The 23,728-nt window shown below is 39.4% G+C and overlaps 1 protein-coding gene across 1 annotated transcript in view; it reads left to right on the top strand.

Annotated features, from left to right (window-relative positions):
* Window positions 1–23,728, top strand: part of CHCHD3 (coiled-coil-helix-coiled-coil-helix domain containing 3) — a 296,334-nt gene that overhangs the window by 4,130 nt on the left and 268,476 nt on the right. The window contains exon 2 of the mRNA XM_082662344.1: window positions 5,513–5,600. Within this exon, the coding sequence (XP_082518470.1) occupies window positions 5,513–5,600 (88 nt within the window). The remainder of the gene's footprint in view (window positions 1–5,512; window positions 5,601–23,728) is intronic.

Raw genomic sequence — 23,728 nt, forward strand, 5'->3', positions numbered from 1 at the left:
AGAAGTTGCTGCTGATACAGAGGCTGCTTGTCCAGCTCTTGCAGAAGCTTATGTTTTACCTTTGACCCCTTTTGGGGTCAGGTTGCATCACAAAGAAGAGTTGTTCTCCAGCTGCGTATTGTGTGTATAACCCAGGCCAGCATCCCTAAATCTTGTCAGCTGCTTCACAAGCTAGTCCCCCAGTTCACAGAGGAGATCAGGTGACAGTGCAGGCCTGAACTTATTACTGCAGCTGGGAGGTCAGTTCAGTGAGTATCAGCTTGAGATACAAAGTATAGCCCAGCTATTGCCTTCTGTCAGCATAGTTGTGACTGGACTGGGGAGAGGGTAGATTGCTTGAGTAGGCAGAGATGCAACTGCAGGCTTCCATGGGTGCTCCTTTGGGAGGGCCTGAGGATACATGTGTGAACGATTCTAAGGACAAAAAAGAGAGGTTGACTCTCAAGGCAACTCTGCAACGTGTTTATCAACTTAAAAAATGAGTTGTGTTCCCTTGGATGACATGCTTATCAATTTACTGAGGTATAACTAAGGACCTTATTGGGAAATGTTTTGAATTGATTGACATTAAGTACAAGTTTTGAAGCATCAGATAAGCCAGACAAATAAAAAGTTAACAATGAAATAAGAAATAATTAATGTTTATATTGAAAGAGACTTGTACTTTTACTATGCAAAGAGCGTAGAGAGGGATAAACGGGCACCGTATATACTCGGACCAGGACTTAATGCAGCTGCTTCTGGCAATAGCTGTAGGCCTTGTCTTCATACACTACATAGAGAAGGAGCTCATTACAAACTTGGGCGGAGCTGACGAACGTGAACCGAGATGAATGACCTGTTGAAGTCCTAATGGCTGGAGTTGTGTTAGTAATAACTCTGCCAGGTATTTGTGTAGCATGTTGTAGTCTGCGGTGCATCTTGGAATCCTTCCGCTGTAACTCCAGTGGTAGGTGTTATTTTCACTGTTTTCAGATGAGGAAAGTGAGGCCCACTGAGGGTTATATAGCTAGTAGGTGACCAGTGCTTCTTCCTCTATTCTGGGCCAGCTTCTTGTAACATATGAAATTATATATGTCAAATTAGCTTTATATATATTAGCTTTAAACACGTAAATTATTATTACATTTATAACATATGTATTATATGATATAATACATAGTATATATCATATGTAATATAAAATATACATATTTACATTACAGCATACTATGTTAACATGGTACATTAAATGTATATTATGCAGTATATTACCTTATATATTGAGTAAACTTTATATAAATTATATATCAGTTAAAATAGATTTAAGATTCTAAAACTTAATAAGGCTCATTTTATTTCTTTAAGAGGAAGTGATACATTTTTACTTTATTGTGTGTGATTAAGGAGTGTATTATTTAATAGTGGAGAAGGCACTGGACTAGAGAATGGGGGTTACTGGTTGCTGTCCTGATGCTGCCAGTAGCTGGATGTTACTCAGGACCTCTTTTTTCTCACTTGTGAATTGAGAGGATTGGAGTCAGTCTCGAGGGGTTCTTCCTAAGATGTAGCTCAGCTTTGTAGATGAGTTGCAGCAACAGTCTCAGTGGCTGTCAATTGTTAGAAAAGCAAAGTCCCTTGGCACTCTCCTTCCTAACTTCCACTTCTCTTCCAAGAAAGGAGTCATGGTTTTTCCTTAAAAGGTCACAACTTTTTAGCTGTGGACTTTCCCTTTACTGTCTCACCTCCATTCTGGTTTGGGTCATGAGATGTAAGTAACAGTTCAGGTACAAACTGTTTTGTTCACTGATGTCTCACAAGGGCCTCAATTAGTGCTTGGCCTAGTAAACCTTGTTGAATGACTAATACAGGAGCTCACAGTTTTGCAGAAAGGCAGTTGCTTGTTCTGTCACTGGAGCACTGCACTGGAAATTTGTGCAAGGTACCTGTGGGGCACAAGAAGGGTAGCGTTGGGTAAGCAGAATTGGAATGAAATGGCTTTAGGATGTTTGAACTGAATTTTGAAAGGCAGTTCTCTCCCAAGGGGCCCAGGGAGAAGGCAATGTAGCCATGTATAAAGGCAAAGAGATGGCAACAAGTAGCCAGTGTGGGTGGAGAACAGGGTATGAGGTCTTGGGGGAAAAGCTATGGAAGCTGAGGTTGGAGAGTTAGGCCATAACCAAATGAAGAGGAAGTCTTGAACGCCACACAGAAGAATCAGGACTTTCTTGTCAACAGAGGTAGCTATTGAAGGATTTGAAACGGGGATTACCATAATCAGATTTGCATTTTAGGAGGAATATTGATGGTGCCATGAATTAGGGCAGGGGAAATGGGATGCGAGAAGAGATGATGAATTCGTTCAACTTTCAGGAGTTGAGGAAGTCATGGCTAAGAGAATAAGAGAGAGAAGAGTCAAGAAGTCCTATGTTTTGATTTAGAAGCTGGATGGAGGTGGTGTCATTAATGAGATAAGGAAAGCAAGAGGAAGAAGGGATTTTTGGCAAACGTGAATCCAGCTTGCGACGTGTTGGCTTTGAGGCGCTTGTGGTCTGTCCCAGGGGAGGTGTCCATTAGGCAATTAAGTGTTTAGGTCTGGCTTTTGGGATACAGCTCTTGGGCTGGAGATAATGGTTTAGAATTCATTCATTAATCAACAGCAGTTAAAAAATCAAGGGAGTGAATGAGAGTACCAACAAGAGCATGTAGAGTGAGAAGAAAATCAAGGCAAGGAACAGAATGTGGGGACCTCTAGCATTCAAGGGGAGGGGAGGCCTGCAGAAGAGAGAACACTCAGCCAGAGTCCTAGGACAAGCAGGAAGGGATGTTGGAAAAGCAGGAGAGGGGTTTTCGGAAGAGGGGAGTGAGCAAAGGGAAGTCATATAAATTAGGTGCTTTATAAGTATAAATAAAAAAGATTTATTTATATAAACATAAATATAGAAGGTTATTTATTTGATCAGTGGTGACTTTTACTGGAACACTTTCTCTGCTGTATTGGGTTACAAGCCAGATAGTGGTGTGTTAAGGAAGTGGAAACTGGAAGAAGGTTCTTAAGGATGTGGGAGGTGGATCACCCCATTACTTGACCTGGAAACCTTCTTGATGATTTCTGCTTCGCCCTCATCTAGTCAGACAATGAATCTGGCAGTGAAGGAGACAGCTGACTGTGACCTTGACACTCAGACTTCCTGGGTTTGAATCCTGGCTGCATTGCTGACAACTTGTAAGGTCCAGTGCAAATTATTTAATCTGGCTTTGCTTCAGTTTCCTCACCTATACAATGGAGGTAATAAAAGTATCTCAGGATTGTGAAGGATTAAGTGGGTCAAGTGCTTAGTTTAGTGTAGGTGCCTGGCACATAATAAGCACTCAGTGAAGGTTAGCCATTTTGAATCCTAAATATCTTTTTTTGTTGTTGTTGTTGTGTTTTTTTTTTGCGGTACGCGGGCCTCTCACTGCTGTGGCCTCTCCCGTTGCGGAGCACAGGTTCCGGACGCGCAGGCTCAGCAGCCATGGCTCACGGGCCCAGCCGCTCCGCGGCACGCAGGATCCTCCCAGACCGGGACACGAACCCACGTCCCCTGCATCGGCAGGCGGACTCCCAACCACTGCGCCACCAGGGAAGCCCTGAATCCTAAATATCTTTTGAATGTGTTCTCCCTGGAACGTGTTTTTTATTTTCTAAAAACAACTTTATTGTGGTGTAATTTACATATAAAATTCACCTGTTTTCTGTGTACAACGCTTTCTAATAAATTTGCAAAATTGTGCAACCATCACCACAGTCCAGTTCTAGAACATTTTCATCATCCCAATAAAATCTCCATGTCCATTTCTAGTTAATCTCCATTCTTATCCTAGCCTTAGGCAACCACTTATCTATTTTCTGTCTGTATAGAGTTACCTTTTCTGGGCATTTCATGTAAATAGGATTATACAATATGTGGCCTTCTGTGTCTGGCTTCCTTTACTTAGTTGTTTTTTGGGTCTATCCATATAGAAGCATCTATCAGAACTTCAGTTCTTTTTATTGATGAATTGTAGTCCATTGTATGGATATATGTTTTGTTTATCCATTCACTGGAATATGGGTATTTGTTTGCTATTATGAGTAATGCTGCTCTGCACATTCCCAGGCAAATCTTTGTGTGTACATATGCTTAATAGCTTCTTAATTTGTCCTTTAGCGTCCTTCAGGGGTCCTCTTCTTTTCTTGTCCCCCTCCAGTCTGTTCTCCACACTGTAGCTAGAGTGATCTTTCTAAAATGCAAGTCTGATTGTGTCATTACCCTGCTTAAAATCCTTCAGTAGTGCCCAGCCGTCCTCAGGATCTAGTTCAACTCCCTAACTTGAAGGATTTACTAGGAGTCTTCAAAATCTAGAATCTTATTTCCCTCTTCACCTTCCCTTTCACTAAGCCCCCTCCTCAGCTTTCTGCTTCAGCCATTCTTTTATTCATTCATATAGTTTCATTTATTTAACCATTCACTCATTTAACCAGGCTTATTGAGGCTCTGGGGATATAATACTAGACAGGACAGCCAAATCCATGCTTTCCTGGAGCTTTCTTTCTAGTGAGAAAGGCAGGCAATAAACAAGAAAGAATCAGATAGTGGTAAGTGCTGTGAAGAAAATAAAAAAGGATGATCTGATAAGTTGCGGGGTGGGGGGTGTTGTGGGCTGATGACTCTCAAATCTCCTAGCCTGAGTGTTCCTCAGAGCCCCTGCCCTGTTGCCAACTGCCTGCTTGATATTTCCCCTTGCTATGCTGATAAGCCCTGCTGCTTAACTATAGCTTCATGCAGTACTCTCTTCTTAGAGTACTCTTATCCTACTCCTTCTCTTTCTAAGTACTCTTCATCCTTCTCAGCCCCCGGCTCAACCCCACTCCCACAGCCTGTCTAGATGCCCTGCCCATCTGCCCATTGTGCTCTCAGCTCTTCCATTACAGGCCAACTGCATTAAGTAACATCCTTCACATTATATTTAAATGCATGATGATTGTCTGTTTCTTCTTGACTTTAAGCACCTTGATGACTTCAGCCACCCATAGTTGGCTGGCACACAGTTGGTGCATAATGAAATCTGTTGAAAGAGGGATTGTTTGTGGTTAGCCTTGAACGGGAGGGAGGGAGGGACACCATTTCATTTGGGGCTGGAGGGAAAGAAGGAGCTAAGGCCTGCTGCAAGCTTAATTTGTAGGACAGGGGAGGAAAGTCGAAGGAGTTCTGATGGCTTACATTTTCTCAGAGATTACAATTTAGTGCACAGTATAAAATGAGGAAAAGAGTTATTTATAATGAGCAATTAGCAGTGCATTAGAAGAAATGAAGTAGTGCTGTGGGGTGCATCTTGAAATCTTAAAATTGTTCTTACTTGCTTTTAGTGTTATAGCTATTAGATTTAGTCTAATTTCTTCAGGGCATTTGTTATACATACTGATATGGATGGCTGAATTACTTGGATGCTACTGTACTGTTTTCTTTCTTGTTCTTTTATAATTGATTTTATTTTGACGTTGCTTTTTCAGCTTTCGGAAAATGTGATTGATCGTATGAAGGAAACCTCTCCATCTGGTCCGAAGTCTCAGTGGTATTCTGGTGCTTACGGTGCCTCAGGTATTTCAGAATTTTAATTTCTGAGTTCTTAGCAGAAAAATTATAAGTGGTAAAGTTCACTCAATAGTCAAGTTCTTCTGCACTTCTGTCTTTTGTTTTTTGGATGTTCGACTTTTTTTGGGGGAATAGTCTTCCTTTGGTATCCATGGGTATTGGTTCCAGGACCCTCTTGGATACCAAAATCCATGGATGTGCAAGTCCTTTATGTAAAATGGGTAGTACTTGCTTATAACCTATGCACATCCTCCCATATACTTTAAATCATCTCTAGATTATTTATGATACCTAATAACACTGTAAATGCCAAGTAAATAATTGCCTGCATGGCAAATTCAAGTTTTGCTTTTTGGGATTTTCTGGAATTTTTTTTTTTCCTGAATATTTTCAACCTGTGGTTGGTGGAATCTGTGGATGCGGAACCTGCAGATATGGAAGGCCGACTGTATTGGTTAGTACCAGGGTTTCTTTTAAAATTCTTTGAACTAAAAGTGGAATGAATCTACTTTCAAACAGTCTTTGGGAATGTTTTTTCTCTTCCAGCTCCTGAATCCTCTGTTAGGCTTTGGAAGGTTATTTCATATCTTTTTGTGTGAAATGAATTACTTATAGGGATATGAGAGGTTTGGGAGTAAATATTTATTTAAAAAAAAATTGAACTTAGAAAATACTGATTTATTGTTTCCAGATGGAAATCTCTGATGATTTTACTATCTTAATAGATTTCTTTAAGTTTATTAAGTTTATTCCTTCATAGTCTTAATTATTGAGGAAAATATGATGTTAAATGAAATCCATAGAGAATTATTGTATCATTTTATCTCTCTTACCCTGTAGGATAAGAGACTGTTTCTCTTTCCTTTTCTCTCTCTTACCCTGTCCGTTTATTCATCCAACTAATATTTATTGAGCACCTGCTATGTGTCTGGCACTGTTCTTATTGCTGCTAAATTTGATGGATGGACATGCTGTTTTTTGGTGAAATGGCAATGAGAAAATAGTTGAGATGATTAAACTTGGACTAAACGAGAATTTTCATTATTTATTAGAAAGGGGTATTGTGTGGTAAATCTGGCTACAGACTGAAATACCTTGAGAAAGATGAGATGTTGCCCAAATGCCATTCACTTGGGGGCATTTGTGACCCTCTTACTAATCATTAAGTCACTAACCATGAGTTGAACTTCTGATGTGTGTAGAGCAGAAGGTGCCAAGATGAATAAGAAATAGTTCTTGTCCTTTGCAAACTTTTTGTTTAGCATTAAGAAGTGTTCATCGTTCATTAAGGTTAGATAGAAAGTGACCACCCCCTCTGCTGGAAACCCTTTTTTTGGCTTCTGGGCCACACTCCTGGTTTTCCTTCTACCTTACTTGCATCCTCAGTCTAGTCTTCTTTGCTGATTTCCACTAATGTCATCAAATTGTATGCCTTTTGAATCATTGTGTAGATGCCTGTGACTCCCAAAATTGTATCTCTAGCCCTGACCTCTCCTTGAAACTTGACTCCGACAATTGTCTACTTCACATCTCCACTTAAAATTCTTCAGCTTAGCAGATCCAAGACAAAGCTTTTTATTCTTCTTCAGAGTTGCTTCTCCTCTTTATCTTTCCCGGTAAATGGCACTGGGATTCATCCTTGTTTCCTCTTTTTTTCTTAATTTTTTAAAAAAATTATTTTATTTTATTTTTTTATAATCGGGATTACAGATCTTTTAAAAATTTTATTTATTTTTTGTTTTTGGCTGCGTTGGGTCTTCGTTGCTGCGTGTGGGCTTTCTCTAGTTGCGGCGAGAGGGGACTACTCTTCATTGTGGTGCATGGGCTTCTCATTGTGGTGGCTTCTCTTGTCGCGGAGCAGGGGCTCTAGGCATGCGCTTCAGTAGTTGTGGCATGTCGGCTCAGTAGTTGTGGCTTACAGGCTCTAGAGCACAGGCTCAGTAGTTGTGGCATGTGGGCTTAGTTGCTCGCGGCACGTGGGATCTTCCCAGGCCAGGGCTCGAACCCGTGTCCCCTGCATTGGCAGGTGGATTCTTAACCACTGCACCACCAGGTAAGTCCCTTTCTTAATTCTCATATTAGACCATTAGCTAGTCTTGTCAGCTCCATCTCCAAAATATGTTTGGATATATTCCTTGCTTGTCTATCTTTTCTGCTGCAGCTCCAGTCGAGGTAACCACCATCTCTTACCTTGTCTTTTGCTGAAGCCTCTTAACTGGCTCCCTACTTCCATTCTTGTCCTCCCTCTATGCTCTGCCAAGCACAGAGAGGCCTCAGCAATCTTTAAAAAAATACATCAGCTCATATCATATCCTAGTGGTAGATCTCCATGGTACTTAGAATATAATTTGAATTGCTTTTCTTGGCTTCTGAGGTACACCATGACTTGTCCCTTTTTGCTTTTCCAACATTATCTTTTGACATATGGATATTTTAAAAATTGGAATTTGATCTAAAATATGCTTTGTTCTAGGTAGATTTCTTCTTTTCCTTTTTTTTAAAAAAATTATTTATTGTATTCTTGCTGCGTCAGATCTTAGTTGCAGCATGTGGGCTCTTCATTGAGGCATGTGGGATCTTTCGTTGTGGTGCACGGGCTTCTCTCTAGTTGTGGCACGCTGGCTTCAGAGTGTGTGGGCTCTGTAGTTTGTGGCATGCAGCCTCTCTAGTTGAGGCATGCAGGCTCAGTAGTTGTGGCTTGTGGGCTTAGTTCCCCCACGACATGTGGGATCTCAATGGGTTCGACCAGGGATTGAACCTGCATCCCCTGCGTTGGAAGGCGGATTCCTTACCACTGGACCACCAGGGAAGTCCCTAGGTAGATTTCTTTTCTACCTACTATGTTAAGGAGATAGGATGGTGATGGTGAACTAATGATGGAATAGTAATAAATAACATTTAAGTAATGTTTATTATGTGCCAGGTACTCTGTTAAATCCTTTATGTCTAGTTTGTGTAATCTGTATAATCTTGTGAAGAAGATACTGTATTAAGCCATTTTACATGGAAGAAAATTGAGACTTGAAGTGATTAATTATCTTGCCCAAAGTCACACAGCTGGTGAGCAGTGGATGTGATACTTGAATTCAAGTCTGTTTGACTCCAGAGCAAATGCAGTAAACCACTCTGTTTTATTATCATTTGAATGACATCTTGCTTCATTTGTAGAAAGGATGTGACAGAAACTAGTTGTAGGGAAAGAGCTGCTTTTTAGTGATGTTCTGCTAGAATTTAGGAAAGCACCTTTCTGTAAGTGATTGTTGGTTCTTCTAGCTTTCTCCCATATTTGCTCTTATACAACAGTGAGTTGAAGGAGAGGAAGTGTTTTTCTTCTTGGGTTGGTTTCTTAAAAGGGTACTTTGAAAGAGTGGGTGTGGGTGGGGAGGCTTTCTATAAATGCTCATGGTGTGGCCTGCAGAGTGTGACACTGACGTTGAGATAAGTTCTGCCTATGCTGAGGGATCCATCCCTTCCCATTTCTCGATTTGACATGACTGATGAACTCTTTGGTCCATGACTAGCCTGGGCACTGAAAACTCTTTGAATGCCACCTTGTGTTTTCTTGGTCAGGCTAGAAGTACACTCTCTAAATGGTAGCCATTAGTCACATGTGGCTATTAATATTTAAATTAAAATTAATTAAAATGAAATAAAATAAAAAATTTGTCTCTTGTGTCACACTAGTCACCCTTCAGTGCTCAGTAACCACCTGTGGCTAGTGGCTGCCATATTGGACAGTGCAGTATAGGACATTTTCATCATTGCAGAAAGTTCTCTTGCACAGCTTTAGTCTAGATTTTATCAATGCTTGGCCTTGTGAGCTTCATCAGGTGATTTTAATGATGTGGTGACTGAGGTTGTGGAGCTAGACGGCTCTGTGTGTTTGTGAATCTAGCTTCCTGCCTTTTCCACATCCCAGCTCCCCCAGGATTGTGGGTAAATGGATGGCAGGAAATATTTCCCTGAGGACTACTGTCTTCACCTCAGTCTTCAGCACAGCTTCCTAACCTGTGTGTTATGAGTGTATTGGAGGAATTGATTTCTTAGATTCAGGGTAGCTGGTGAACACATGTGTACCCTCATATGCCATACAAATACTTGCTTTTTCTGTCTGCACTTTGATGTGAAAAAAGCTCAACAAGGCTAATAGCTCAGGCTCTTTGAGAATATTTCCATTACCCATTCCAGCCCAACCTAAGAAAAGAACTAATATCTGACATACTATTTTGAAGTGATCTTGCCTTTAGGTTCAGAATGCAGTTAGGCAATGATTGTGCAAATTAACAGATTTATTCTTCTTAAAATTTAAAGAATATGTTTCTAAAAGTACACAGCCTCAAAGTTAATGTTCCCTTCTGCGTTTGGGGTTTTAGTAGTATCCAATAATAGATTTCTTTTTTTTTTTTTTTTTTTTCCGGTACGTGGGCCTCTCACTGTTGTGGCCTCTCTCGTTGTGGAGCACCGGCTCCGGACGCGCAGGCTCAGCGGCCATGGCTCACGGGCCCAGCCGCTCTGCAGCACCGGGACACGAACCCGTGTCCCCTGCATTGGCAGGCGGACTCTCAACCACTGCGCCACCAGGGAAGCCCCAATAATAGATTTCTTAAGATTTATAATTTAGATGTGTTATGAAATAATTTTTCAAGTCTACAAAAATAATATGGATAAAAATGTCACCAGCCTTTTCTACATTTTTCAGTGTCAGGTAAATGATATATTAAATGTGAGTTGAATTTTTAATATTTGTTAAAATGCTCTCTTCCTTGCAGGACTCTAATTCATACCAGCCCACTAAGCTATTCATATGTGTGAATACAGGGCAGAGTTGATGGACTGAGAGCACTAGGATTTCTGTGTATAAGAACTAAGTTTTGTCATATATATAGTTTCGAGACCATAATTTATGCTGTAAGAAAGTGATTTCCTTTGAAGACTTTACTGAAACTATTTTTTGCCCAACCTTGAACCAGATCAGTGACTCACTGCAGTAAGTATTTGCATGTAAAGCTGTTTAGGCAAAATAATATACTGTGTGACACACAGCATATTGTAATGCCACTTTAATAAATGAATGCGCTCTAAAGAACTTAATTGTATCCTTGCTGCCTCAAATTCTTTGATGTGTTATGTGCTATCTCAACTACATTGGTTTGCTTTTTTAAAAAAATATATTTTTATTTTTACAAGAGATAAATAAACTGACACCAAGCATTGTAAATGGATGACCACACAAAAACAACAATGATTGCAATTACCAAACATGAAACACACTCATACTGTGTCATAATATTGACATTCAGTCCAGTAATCCTCCACTGTAACAGCTCCTTTACTTTGCAGTGAAAATTGATTTGTATATTTTTTGCCTCTGAGTCCTTGTGGGATTTTTTTTTTTTATTCAAACAGAAAGTCACAAAAATTATAATCATCCTCATCAGTTCACTCAGTCCCATGTAATTAATTTTTTTTCATCTTGATCTTTTGTTAGCACTTTAATGAATTCATCAGTTTTCCATTAGAGTTCTGAAAATGCTTATTTATTCAGTTCAGCAGTATAGTCAGTTACCAGAAACCTGTACTTGTCAGAGTCTTTTCCATGAATTCCTTGAAGATGAAACCCTTTTATAGGAACATTTTTGCGAAAGCATCAGAGTGCACCCAGAACTGTCTGTAAATGACGAAAGACTTAAAAATGACGACAGTTAAAGATTTGATGAAAGTTCATAATAATGCAATTGACAAGGAAATTTAGTTATTTCTGAGATATACATTTTAAAGAAATAACTAGAATTATGACTTATAATATTATACCAGAACTTATAAGATTTTTAGAAATTTCATGTAATGTCTGAAACATTTATATTAACATACTTCCATATAAATAACCCAAAGAAAGTTTAGTATTAGTTGTTTTTCTTATTTATTTGTTTGTTTTTTTATACTGCAGGTTCTTATTAGTTATCAGTTTTATACACATCAGTGTATACATGTCCATCCCAATCGCCCAATTCATCACACCACCACCCCCATCTCCCCACGGCTTTCCCCCCTTGGTGTCCATACGTTTGTTCTCTACACCTGTGTTTCAATTTCTGCCCTGCAAACTGGTTCATCTGTACCATTTTTCTAGATTCCACATATATGCGCTAATATACGATACTTGATTTTCTCTTTCTGACTTACTTCACTCTGTATGACAGTCTCTAGATCCATACACGTCTCAACAAATGACCCAACTTTGTTCCTTTTTATGGCTGAGTAATATTCCATTGTATATATGTACCACATCTTCTTTATCCATTCGTCTGTCGATGGGCATTTAGGTTGCTTCCATGACCTGGCTATTGTAAATAGTGCTGCAATGAACATTGGGGTGCATGTGTCTTTTTGAATTGTGGTTTTCTCTGAGTATATGCCCAGTAGTGGGATTGCTGGATCATGTGGTAGTTCTATTTTTAGTTTTTTAAGGAACCTCCGTCCTGTTCTCCATAGTGGCTGTAACAATTTACATTCCCACCAACAGTGCAGGAGGGTTGCCTTTTCTCCACACCCTCTCCAGCATTTGTTGTTTGTAGATTTTCTGATGATGCCCATTCTGACTGGTGTGAGGTGATACCTCATTGTAGTTTTGATTTGCATTTCTCTAAAAATTAGTGATGTTGAGCAGCTTTTCATATGCTTCTTGGCCATCTGTATGTCTTCTTTGGAGAAATGTCTATTTAGGTCTTCTGCCCATTTTTGGATTAGGGTGTTTGTTTTTTTAATATTGAGCTGCATGAGCTGTTTATATATTTTGGAGATTAATCCTTTTTCCGTTGATTCATTTGCAAATATTTTCTCCCATTCTGAGGGTTGTCTTTTCGTAGTATTTATGGTTTCCTTTGCTGTGCAAAAGCTTCGAAGTTGCATTAGGTCCCATTTGTTTGTTTTTATTTCCATTACTCTAGGAGTTGAATCAAAAAAGATCTTGCTGTGGTTTATGTCAAAGAGTGTTCTTCCTATGTTTTCCTCTAACAGTTTTATAGTGTGTGATCTTACATTTAGGTCTCTAATCCATTTTGAGTTTATTTTTGTGTATGGTGTTAAGGAGTGTTCTAATTTCATTCTTTTACATGTAGCTGTCCAGTTTTCCCAGCACCACTTATTGAAGAGACTGTCTTTTCTCCATTGTATACCCTTGCCTCCTTTGTCATAGATTAGTTGACCATAGGTGTGTGGGTTAATCTCTGAGCTTTCTGTCTTGTTCCATTGATCTATGATTCTGTTTTTGTGTCAGTACCATGTTGTCTTGATTACTGTAGCTTTGTAGTATAGTCTGAAGTCAGGGAGTCTCATTCCTGCAGCTCTGTCTTTTTCCCTCAAGATTGCTTTGGCTATTCGGGGTCTTTTATGTCTCCATACAAATTTTAAGATTTTTTGTTCTAGTTCCATAAAAAATGCCATTGGTAATTTGATAGGGATTGCATTGAATCTGTAGATTGCTTTGGGTAGTATAGCCATTTTCGCAGTATTGATTCTGCCAATCCAAGAACATGGTATATCTCTCCATCTGTTGGTATCATTAATTTCTTTCATCAGTGTCTTATAGTTTTCTGCATACAGGTCTTTTGTCTCCCTAGGTAGGTTTATTCCTAGGTATTTTATTCTCTTTGTTACAATGGTAAATGGGGGTGTTTCCTTAATTTCTCTTTCAGATTTTTCATCATTAGTGTGTAGGAATGCAAGAGATTTCTGTGCATTAATTTTGTATCCTACAGATTTACGAAATTCATTGATTAGCTCTAGTGGTTTTCTGGTAGCATCTTTAGGATTCTCTATGTATAGTATTATGTCATCTGTATGCAGTGACAGTTTTACCTTTCTGATTTTGATTCCTTTTCTTTTTCTTCTCTGATTGCTGTGGGTAAAAGTTCCAAAACTATGTTGAATAACAGTGCTGAGAGTGGGCAACCTTGTCTTGTTCCTGATCTTAGTGGAAACGATTTCAGTTTTTCACCATTGAAAACGATGTGGGCTGTGGGTTTGTCATATATGGCCTTTATTATGTTGAGGTAAGTTCTCTTCATGCCTGCTTCTGGAGGGTTTTTATCATAAATGGGTGTTGAATTTTGTCGAAAGGTTTTTCTGCATCTATTGAGATTATCATATGGTTTTTATCCTTCAGTTTGTTAATATTTTGTGTCACATTAATTGATTTGCATATATTGAAGAATCCTTGCATTCCTGGAATAAACCCCACTTTATTATGGTGTATGATCCTTTTAATGTGCTGTTGGATTCTGTTTGCTAGTGTTTTGTGGAGGATTTTTGCATCTGTGTTCATTGGTGATATTGGTCTGTAATTTTCCTCTTTTGTAGTATCTTTGTCTGGTTTTGGTACCAGGGTAATGGTGGCCTCGTAGAATGAGTTTGGGAGTGTTCCTCCCTCTGCAGTTTTTTGGAAGAGTTTGAGAGGGATAGGTGTTAGCTCTTTTCTAAATGTTTGATAGAATTCGCCTGTGAATCCATCTGGTCCTGGGCTTCTGTTTGTTGGAAGATTTTTAATCACAGTTTCAATTTCATTACTTGTGATTGGTCTGTTGATATTTTCTATTTCTTCATGGTTCAGTCTTGGAAGGTTATAGCTTTATAAGAATTTGTCCATTTCTTCTAGGTTGTCCATTTTATTGGCACAGAGTTGCTTGTAGTAGTCTCTTAGGATGCTTTGTATTTTTTCGGAGTCTGCTGTAACTTTTCCTTTTTCATTTCTAATTTTATTGATTTGAGTCCTCTCCCTGTTTTTCTTGATGAGTCTGGCTAATGGTTTATCAATTTTGTTTATCTTCTCAAAGAAGCAGCTTTTAGTTTTATTGATCTTTGCTGTTGCTTTCTTTGTTTCTATTTCATTTATTTCTGCTCTGATCTTTATGATTTCTTTCCTGCTGCTAACTTTGGGTTTTTTTTGTTCTTTCTGTAGTTCCTTTAGATGTAAGGTTAGATTGTTTATTTGAGATTTTTTCTTGTTTCTTGAGGTAGGCTGGTATAGCTATAAACTTCCCTCTTAGAACTGCTTTTGCTGCATCCCATAGGTTTTGGATCATCGTGTTTTCATTGTCATTTGTCTCTAAGTATTTTATTATTATTTTTTTTTGCGGTACGCGGGCCTTTCACTGTTGTGGCCTCTCCCGTTGTGGAGCACTGGCTCTGGATGCGCAGGCTCGGCAGTCATGGCTCACGGGCCCAGCTGCTCTGCAGCATGTGGGATCCTCCCGGACCGGGGCACGAACCCGCATCCCCTGCATCGGCAGGCGGACCCTCAACCACTGAGCCACCAGGGAAGCCCTCTAAGTATTTTTTGATTTCCTCTTTGATTTCTTCAGTGATCTCTTGGGTATTTAGTAACGTATCGTTTAGCCTCCGTGTGTTTGTGTTTTTTACGTATTTTTCCCTGTATTTCATTTGTAGTCTCATAGCGTTGTGGTCAGAAAAGATGCTTGATATGATTTCAGTTTTCTTAAATTTACTGAGGCTTGATTTGTGACCCAAGATGTGATCTATCCTGGAGAATGTTCCATGCGCACTTGAGAAGAAAGTGTAATCTGCTGTTTTTGGATGGAATGTCCTATAAATATCAATTAAATCTATGTGATCTATTGTGTCATTTAAAACTTCTGTTTCCTTATTTATTTTCATTTTGGATGATCTGTCCATTGGTGTAAGTGAGGTGTTAAAGTCCCCCACTACTATTGTGTTACTGTCGACTTCCTCTTTTTTAGCTGTTAGCAGTTGCCTTGTGTATTGAGGTGCTCCTATGTTGGGTGCATATATATTTAGAATTGTTATATCTTCTTCTTGGATTGATCCCTTGATCATTATGTAGTGTCCTTCCTTGTCTCTTGTAACATTCTTTATTTTAAAGTCTATTTTATGTGATATGAGTATAGCTACTCCAGCTTTCTTTTGATTTCCATTTGCATGGAATATCTTTTTCCATCCCCTCACTTGCAGTCTGTATGTGTCCCTAGGTCTGGAGTGGGTTTCTTGTAGAAAGCATATATATGGGTCCTGTTTTTGTATCCATTCAGCAAGTCTGTGTCTTTTGGTTGGAGCATTTAATCCATTCACGTTCAAGGTAATTATTGATATGTATGTTCCTGTGACCATTTTCTTAATTGTTTTGTGTTTGTTTTTGTAGGTCCTTTTCATCTCTTGTGTTTCCCACTTAGAGAAGTTCCTTTAGCATTTGTTGTAAAGCTGGTTTGGTGGCGCTGAATTCTCTTAGCTTTTGCGTGTCTGTAAAGCTTTTGATTTCTGCATTGAATCTGAATGAGATCCTTGCTTGGTAGAGTAATCTTAGTTGTAGGTTCTTCCTTTACATCACATTAAATATATCATGCCGCTCCCTTCTGGCTTGTAGAGTTTCTGCTGAGAAATCAGCCGTTAACCTTATGGAAGTTCCCTTGTATGTTATTTGTAGTTTTTCCCTTGCTGCTTTCAATAATTTTTCTTTGTCTTTAATTTTGGCCAATTTGATTACTATGTGTTTCGGCGTGTTTCTCCTTGGGTTTATCCTGTATGGGACTCTCTGCACTTCCTGGACTTGGGTGGCTATTTCCTTTCCCGTGTTAGGGAAGGTTTCGACTGTAATCTCTTCAAATATTTTCTCTGGTCCGTTCTCTCTCTCTTCTCCTTCTGGGACCCCTATAATGCGAATGTTGTTGCGTTTAATGTTGTCCCAGAGGTCTCTTAGGCTGTCTTCATTTGTTTTCATTCTTTTTTCTTTATTCTGTTCAGCAGCAGTGAATTCCACCATTCTGTCTTCCAGGTCACTTACCCTTTCTCTGCCTCAGTTATTCTGCTGTTGATTCCTTCTAGTGTATTTTTCATTTCAGTTATTGTATTGTTCATCTCTGTTTGTTTGTTCTTTAATTCTTCTAGGTCTTTGTTAAACATTTCTTGCATATTCTCGATCTTTGCCTCCATTCTTTTTCCGAGGTCCTGGATCATCTTCACTATCATTATTCTGAATTGTTTTTCTGGGAGGTTGCCTATCTCCACTTCATTTAGTTGTTTTTCTGGGGTTTTATCTTGTTCCTTCATCTGGTACATAGCCCTCTGCCTTTTCATCTTGTCTATCTTTCTGTGAATGTGGTTTTTGTTCCACAGGCTGCAGGATTGTAGTTCTTCTTGCTTCTGCTGTCTGCCCTCTGGTGGATGAGGCTATCTAAGAGGCTTGTGCAAGTTTCCTGATGGGAGGGACTGGTGGTGGGTAGCGCTGACTGTTGCTGTCTGTGTTATTTCTTAATATAAGCATTTAATATGCGCTCAACCCTCTACTACTGCTGAGGATATACAGTGATGATCAAGACAGGCACAATTTCTCCTGGAGCTTATGATTGATCTGGGGAGAAAAACACCAAAAAAATGATAATTAATGTTTTAAATGTTGGCTGCTGTCTTCATTAAGGTCTTTTAGCTCATCTTCATGGAGTTGGTTGGGTCTGCTGGTCTTGGAGGCTGTCCTGGAGAGGTGAGGGCGGGGGGTGACTGCGGTTCATGCTGGGGACACAGGCACTGGTGGTAGCAATTCTTGGGAGCTCCTACCACGTGGACGCTGATGTAGCTGGTTTGCTTTTATAGCAGGGAATTTTTTTTTTTTATTAGGCTGACATAAAGGGATACCTTGTGCAGTTATAAACTTACCTTTTCATTAACATCTTGCATTTTTTGATTTTAAAAATCAGTGTTGGATATTGATTTTTTTTTCTTTTCCACTTTGATCCTTTAGTTTTTCTGGCTTATAGTGAGGTCAGACCTCTCATGTTTGATCCTGCTTATTGCTGAAGAAACTGTGTCCCCAAGTCAATATGAAAAATCAGGCAGGAATGTTATTAGGAGGCTATTTGTTGGTTACCTAAACCGCTAGCAACCAGATGAAAATGATGAATCTGGGTAAAAAGACAAATGAACTCACTTTTATTTTTATCCTCAATGTGCACCTTTCTCTGTACATTTCTTGTCATTGGGAAAAATAAGAAAGATTTGCTGATTTTTTTTTTTAAGTATATCACTGAGATCACCAAGTATTTGGCATCCTTAACAAATTGCAGGAAACCAATTTAAGCAGGAAATAGCATAGCCCAAACTAAACAGCCAGTTTAAGGAAGCAGATTTGTCTATATGTTCTATGTATTTTTCTCCCAGAATCTGGCCCTCCTGTTTATTTTTAGATAGCTCTTTAAGGCTCATTTAGACCTAACATTGTAGGGAGAGTTCACAGTAACAAGCTGTGCTTGTTTCTTTGACTTGAGTTACAAGAACTGAAGGGAGTTGCAGTATCTTGGTTTCCAACTTTTAATATGTGACAGTTTGTTGATGCCAGTGTCTTGACACTGCCCTTTTTTTTGCATGTGCAGTAACACTTCCTGAAAGGAAGAAATGTATACACTATTGATTTAAAGGTATGATTTAGATCAAATTCTCTTGTCAGTATATTCTGTTCTTAAAAAGAAATCCATAAACAATCTACATTTAATGGATGGTTGAACCCTTTATCAGTCAACAAATATTAGCATGGAAGTGATCTTTGACTTTAAGGAACTATTTATTAGTTTGGTCAAATCATGTTTAACATTATAGTGTAGTGAATAAGTACTAACGTAGTACTCTTCACCGGCTCAGTTAGGATTTTGGAGTAGGTAAATGAATATGTAAGTGAGATAGAATATATAAGAGGTCTAGAAAGTGCTTTAGGACTTCAGAGAAAGAAGTTCCAGAACTTGGGCAGGCAGGCCATCAGGGGAAGTGGACTTGAGCCAGACCTTGAGCATAAGAGGGGTGGGGGCATTGGTGTTGAAGGTTTTCCTGGCAGAGTCACTGCACAGATCAGATAAAGGGTTCTAGTGGGGTTCTCATGGGTGGGAAGGTTGGGGAAGTTAAGGAGTTTAATCTTTTTTTTTTTTTTTTTTTTTTTTGCGGTACGCGGGCCTCTCACTGTTGTGGCCTCTCTCATTGCGGAGCACAGGCTCCGGACGCGCAGGCTCAGCGGCCATGGCTCACGGGCCCAGCTTCTCTGCGGCATGTGGGATCATCCCGGACCGGAGAACGAACCCGTGTCCCTTGCATTGGCAGGCGGACTCTCAATCACTGCGCCACCAGCGAAGCCCAAGGAGTTTAATCTTATCCTTTGGGCCTAGTGGCTACTGAGCAGTTTCATTTAAATTTAGGGTGCAAGTTTAGAAAGTTGCATTAGTTGATACTTTTCAGATATACTCAGTTATTAATAACATTTTGTGGCTAAAAATGCAGTGTTGATTTCCTCATTGATATTTTTATATTTAACGAACAAATCTAAATGGTAAGAATATGTGTTTTCCACCATAGCACTAAATGAAGCCATTTTCATTTTCTTGAAAAAATAAGCAGCCTCATAAGCATTTTTATTTGTCCTTAACTGGCCCTATAGCCCCAAAAAAAAGTTATCTTTAGCTTCTTGAGGCTGTGGAGGGTAAAACAGAAGCTTTGTGAGCAGGGGAGGTGAAATGGTACAAGTGGATAACGTACAGCATTTAGTTGGAAATCCAGACAGGGAAGACAGCTGAGACACGGTCGAGGAAGAAGTGGCAAAGTTAGGGGAGGATTTGGGTAGAGTTGGTGACTGAGGCCACATGGCTGATTAGTGGCAGACTCACACTTCTGTCTTTTTTCCCCTAGTCTAGGGCGCTTTCCCCTGTGCCACTTGATTCATCACTCTTTGTGTCGTATTTAAGAAACCAGCACAAATTTAAACTCTATTTTGAAATTGAGAAGAGAGCATAGAAAACTTAAAAAAAAATGGAGCAGATCATTGACAGTATAGTGTATATTCCATGGTATTTTGGGATGGTTGAAAGGGGAGTCACACAGAAAAGCAAAAGCTGCAGCAGAAGAGGAAAGGAATTACAGGGAGAGAAGCTGAGTAGGTCCTGAAATATCAGTGAGTCACATCTTCCAGAATTTTCTGTGACTTGGAACTTCTGCCCTTTGATTTCTTAGTTAACTGATTGACCACTGGTGCCTCAGCTGCCTTTTATTAAATCTTCAGAGCCCCCTACTCGGCGACTACTGTAGCATAATTTACTTTTCATTAGTGTTTCCAAGTGGTATGAGATCAAGTGGGCCAGAAATTCCCTACCTGTTCCCAAGTGACTAGAAATAAGCAGCTCTTTTTTTATGTGCGTTGCATACTGTAGATTAGAAATGTAGTTCTGCCGTGGAGTCACAGTACTCATGAGCTGGAGGGAAGTAACTTCAGTGACCAGGGGAAAAAGAGAGAAGCTGTTTTAAAGAACCTCCCCCTTTTTTGGCTGCAGTGGGTTTTGGACACAAAAGGGATAGTGGATTGTATTTTCTGAAAGAACAAGTGTTATTGGGTGTAACAATCAAGTAAATCATGGATCTCACTCATAATATGTCATAAACCACAAAGAGAAAATGACTATAAAGTATGTTTTGTAATCATGCTTCAAGGTTTATAAAACAAAATATCACATTGGTTATATAAGCAGCTCTAGTGGACTTTAAAGTATAGGGCATACAATATGTAAAAACAGTATTGTTGATTTAAATTTAATATGCCAGTTGTAAAATAAACACTCGATTAACAATATTTTTGCCTTTCTTGGAATTTGATAGACTTTGAGGGTATGATCTGGATGGCCCAGATCTCTTCAAATAAATTGCCCAAGAGAATTTGAAATATTTTCATACTTCAAGCAGAGGTATTCAAAGTTAGTCCACTGACCCTTCCACCTGTCAACCAAATAGTAGGTTATTGTTGTTGATGATGTTTTTCCTTGTAAAAAAACATTTAAAAAAATAAAGTCTGACCCAGCATTTCATTTCTTCCGTTTACCCTTTCCTGTCTCCCTGCTTTATTAAGAATTACCTGTCCAGTGCTCTGTATTAGGCCAAGTCAGTGCTACCAGGTAACAATAAGTGCTTTTAAGTCCTCTTTTTAAACCTGTTCTGCCCCCAGGGCTGCTTGACACTTGGTTGACAGCTGTCACTGTACTTGAGTGTTTCTTGAAAAGTGTTGGGAACCCACGTGAATCATTATGGTAAGGCTCTTCAGAATTTTTCCTGGAATTGCTATGGCATGCTGAAGACAGTATTCTGGTTGTGCATGCCCTGGTTCCCCTGACTGAGTGGTTAATTGAAATATGGGTTTTAATTAGCCAGCATCAAATGATTGGAGTTTGAAATTACAGGGTAGTAACAATAGCTGTTTCTTTACTTAAAGGCCTGATGGGGTTAGAACATCTCGCAGATTGTATGGTGGGGAGCTAGATGGCTGCTGAAAGCCCCTGTGTATTGACATTGTTGGCGGGACTTACTTTTATTTTTTTTTGCTGGTTCACCCTGTTGCTGTTATCCTTCAGGGAACACCCACAGGCCTCTCTCCTGCCTTGTTCTAACCATCTCTTGCTTGGGGTCCCGGCCTTCAGTCTCACATTCCCCAGTCTGTTCCCACTGCAGCCCTAGTAGTCTTTCCAAAGTGTAAAACCAATCATGTCATTCCTCTTGAGAGGCTCCCCCTTCCTCTTAGGTGAGGTGTAAGTTTCTTTTACGTAGCCAGCAAGGTCCTGCAGAACCCATCTCTGCTGTAGTGTCCTGCATCATTTCCCAGACGCCCGTGTGTCATGTTGAACTTTCTGTCTAGCAGTTCTTGAGTCCTTGAGCTTATCTTTTGGTGTTTTTCTGTGTTGTCTCTTCTGTCTCACCACTGTTCCTCCAACTGTCTACCCCACCCCAGCCCACCTCACCTCCCCGCTGTCTTTTATCTGGCTAACTCTTCCTCATTGTTCACATCCCTGCCTAGAAATCACTTACTTAGAAGTTTTTTCTGACTCCAGGTCTGGGTTAGATGCACCTCCTGAGGGGTTGCACAGCACCCTGTATGTACCTTTCCTTTCATAGCACTTATCCCATGGTGCTGTGATTGCGATTTACTGACTCTCCCTTAGATCCCGCAGCTTTCATTTACTCATTTGTCCTCTCAGGACCTCCTTTTATGATACTTTTTTCTGCATTTCGCCTTGCCTTGGTGTTGACCTCTCCTTGCTAAGGTGAAAAGCAGTTATATGCCAGTCTTTGCTATAGGTAAACATTGACTTGTTGAGGTGAGATGTTTAGGCAGTGTGGAATAAAAGAAAGTCTACCCTTCACCGTCTCTTCTTCCATTTGGCTGCATCTCAGCTATCATCTAGCAAAACTGAAAGGATGATCTCTGCTCTCCTTCACTTCCTCAAGGCACCGGGACCAGCTCTTTGAAGCCTGCTGGTTTGGTGTCTGGAAACTCAGGAATGTTGATTGGTTTGGCTTCTGGTTGAGGATTGGAAGGAAAACCCACCGCCTGCACCCCATTAGGCTGGTAGGGGAGGCCTGGGAGACCAGGGAGCTGGCTCAAACGCATAAATAGCTAAGCACTAACAATGATAAAAGAAAAAGTAAGGATTTGGCTCAGCTCATATGGGCATTTACCGAATACATCCTATTTTCTCCTTATCACCATGTGCCACAGTGATAATAATTCATTTAACTATATTAGATTTGCTTTCCATCTTATTTGGTGGTTACACTAAATCCTTCAGATGCAGTTAGTCTTGCTGTTGACATAATGGTCATCTCATGACTTTAAAAAATAAGATAAAATATTGATTACTCGCTGTCATTTTTGAAGATGAACCTGAGGAATGATATGAAAATCAGTTGCTATAATCAGGATAGATTTGTTTTAAATAAAAATATTAAAGCAGTATTTGAGATTGACAGTTCACCCAAAACACTTCTATTGTTTCACTAATGCAACCAGCTAGGTTATGGATTCTGAATATTGTCCTTATAATTATTTGAAGAAATTAATTTAACAAAATGTAATTATTTTAACGAAATACCTCCAACAGCCCTCAGTTCATTTTCCTTCTTGAAACTTGTGCTTTTAGCAAGAAAGAGATGGCTTTAACGCTTGTGTGCAGTATGCATTCTTGCAGACATTGAAGGCCAGTCAACTCTTTCTTCTTCTCTGGTATGGCCGAGCAGCTTCTGTTTAATTTTGTGGGTTAATATAGATACCTACTGGGCATAATGTGTTTCTTTAACTTTTCTAAATAACATGTTGACTTCTCTGGGAATTTCATGAGATCGAGCCCATAAACTACTTTTGTGACACCTTTATACAACTTTTCTAAAAAGGTTGCTTTAATATTCTTTCTCAGAAACATTTTAGATTAATTATTATAAGTTTATGGGAGGTTATAATCCTCTTCTCATGATTATTCTTTGACCTTTGACATATTTTATTAGTTTTTTAATAAAAAATCTTTAAGAAAAACATAGGCTGTATAATTAAAAAATAATTTTTTATCACGCCTGATAAACATACAAATGATAAAGTGCTTCCTCTGATTTTTTGTTTCTTGTGCTGTTAAACATTATACCTCTACTGATTAAACCATTGTTTCATAACCCAGGTTCATCTTTTTGCAAAATGATATTTGCAAAAATGGCAAAGTGAAACTTTAAAAAACAATAATTTTTAACATTGCTTTTTTTTTTTCTTATTGTTGCTTATAGGACTTTGACCTGAAACTTTTAAAGGCCATGTTATATACTTTGATTGAGAACTACCTTCTCTTCATCCAAGTGAAATTCATTTAGTTGAACAGTACTGAGGCTTCTGTAGTACTCAAGCTTGCGATGTTATTTCTGCTGTGCCTCAGGAGGCATGATTTGTACTGGACTAGCCAGACCCAGGGTGGAGGCTGCAAAGGCGGACCGAAACATCACCTTTCCTTTGCTGGCAGTGATGTAATGTAACCGTGTGCTTTCAGTAACAGAGTTCCAAAGGAAATGAACCCCAGTTTCTTCAGATATGAAATGGAAAGGCTGTAGCTGAATTACCTGTGAGTAGAAGTGTACGCGCGCACACACACACACACACATACATACATACACACACACACACACACAGAGCGTATGTTTAGTGTTCAAAGAGCTTTTGCCACTTAATAGTTGTGTCATTTTGTATAAGTTATTTCAGATTCCTCCAGGATAAGATGGAGAGACTAATTTCATATGGTTGTCATAGAGAGTAAATGAGATAATGTACCAGTGCT

This window comes from Grampus griseus, assembly GCF_964374135.1.
Source record: "Grampus griseus genome assembly, chromosome: 9".
NCBI classification, from domain to species: domain Eukaryota; kingdom Metazoa; phylum Chordata; class Mammalia; order Artiodactyla; family Delphinidae; genus Grampus; species Grampus griseus.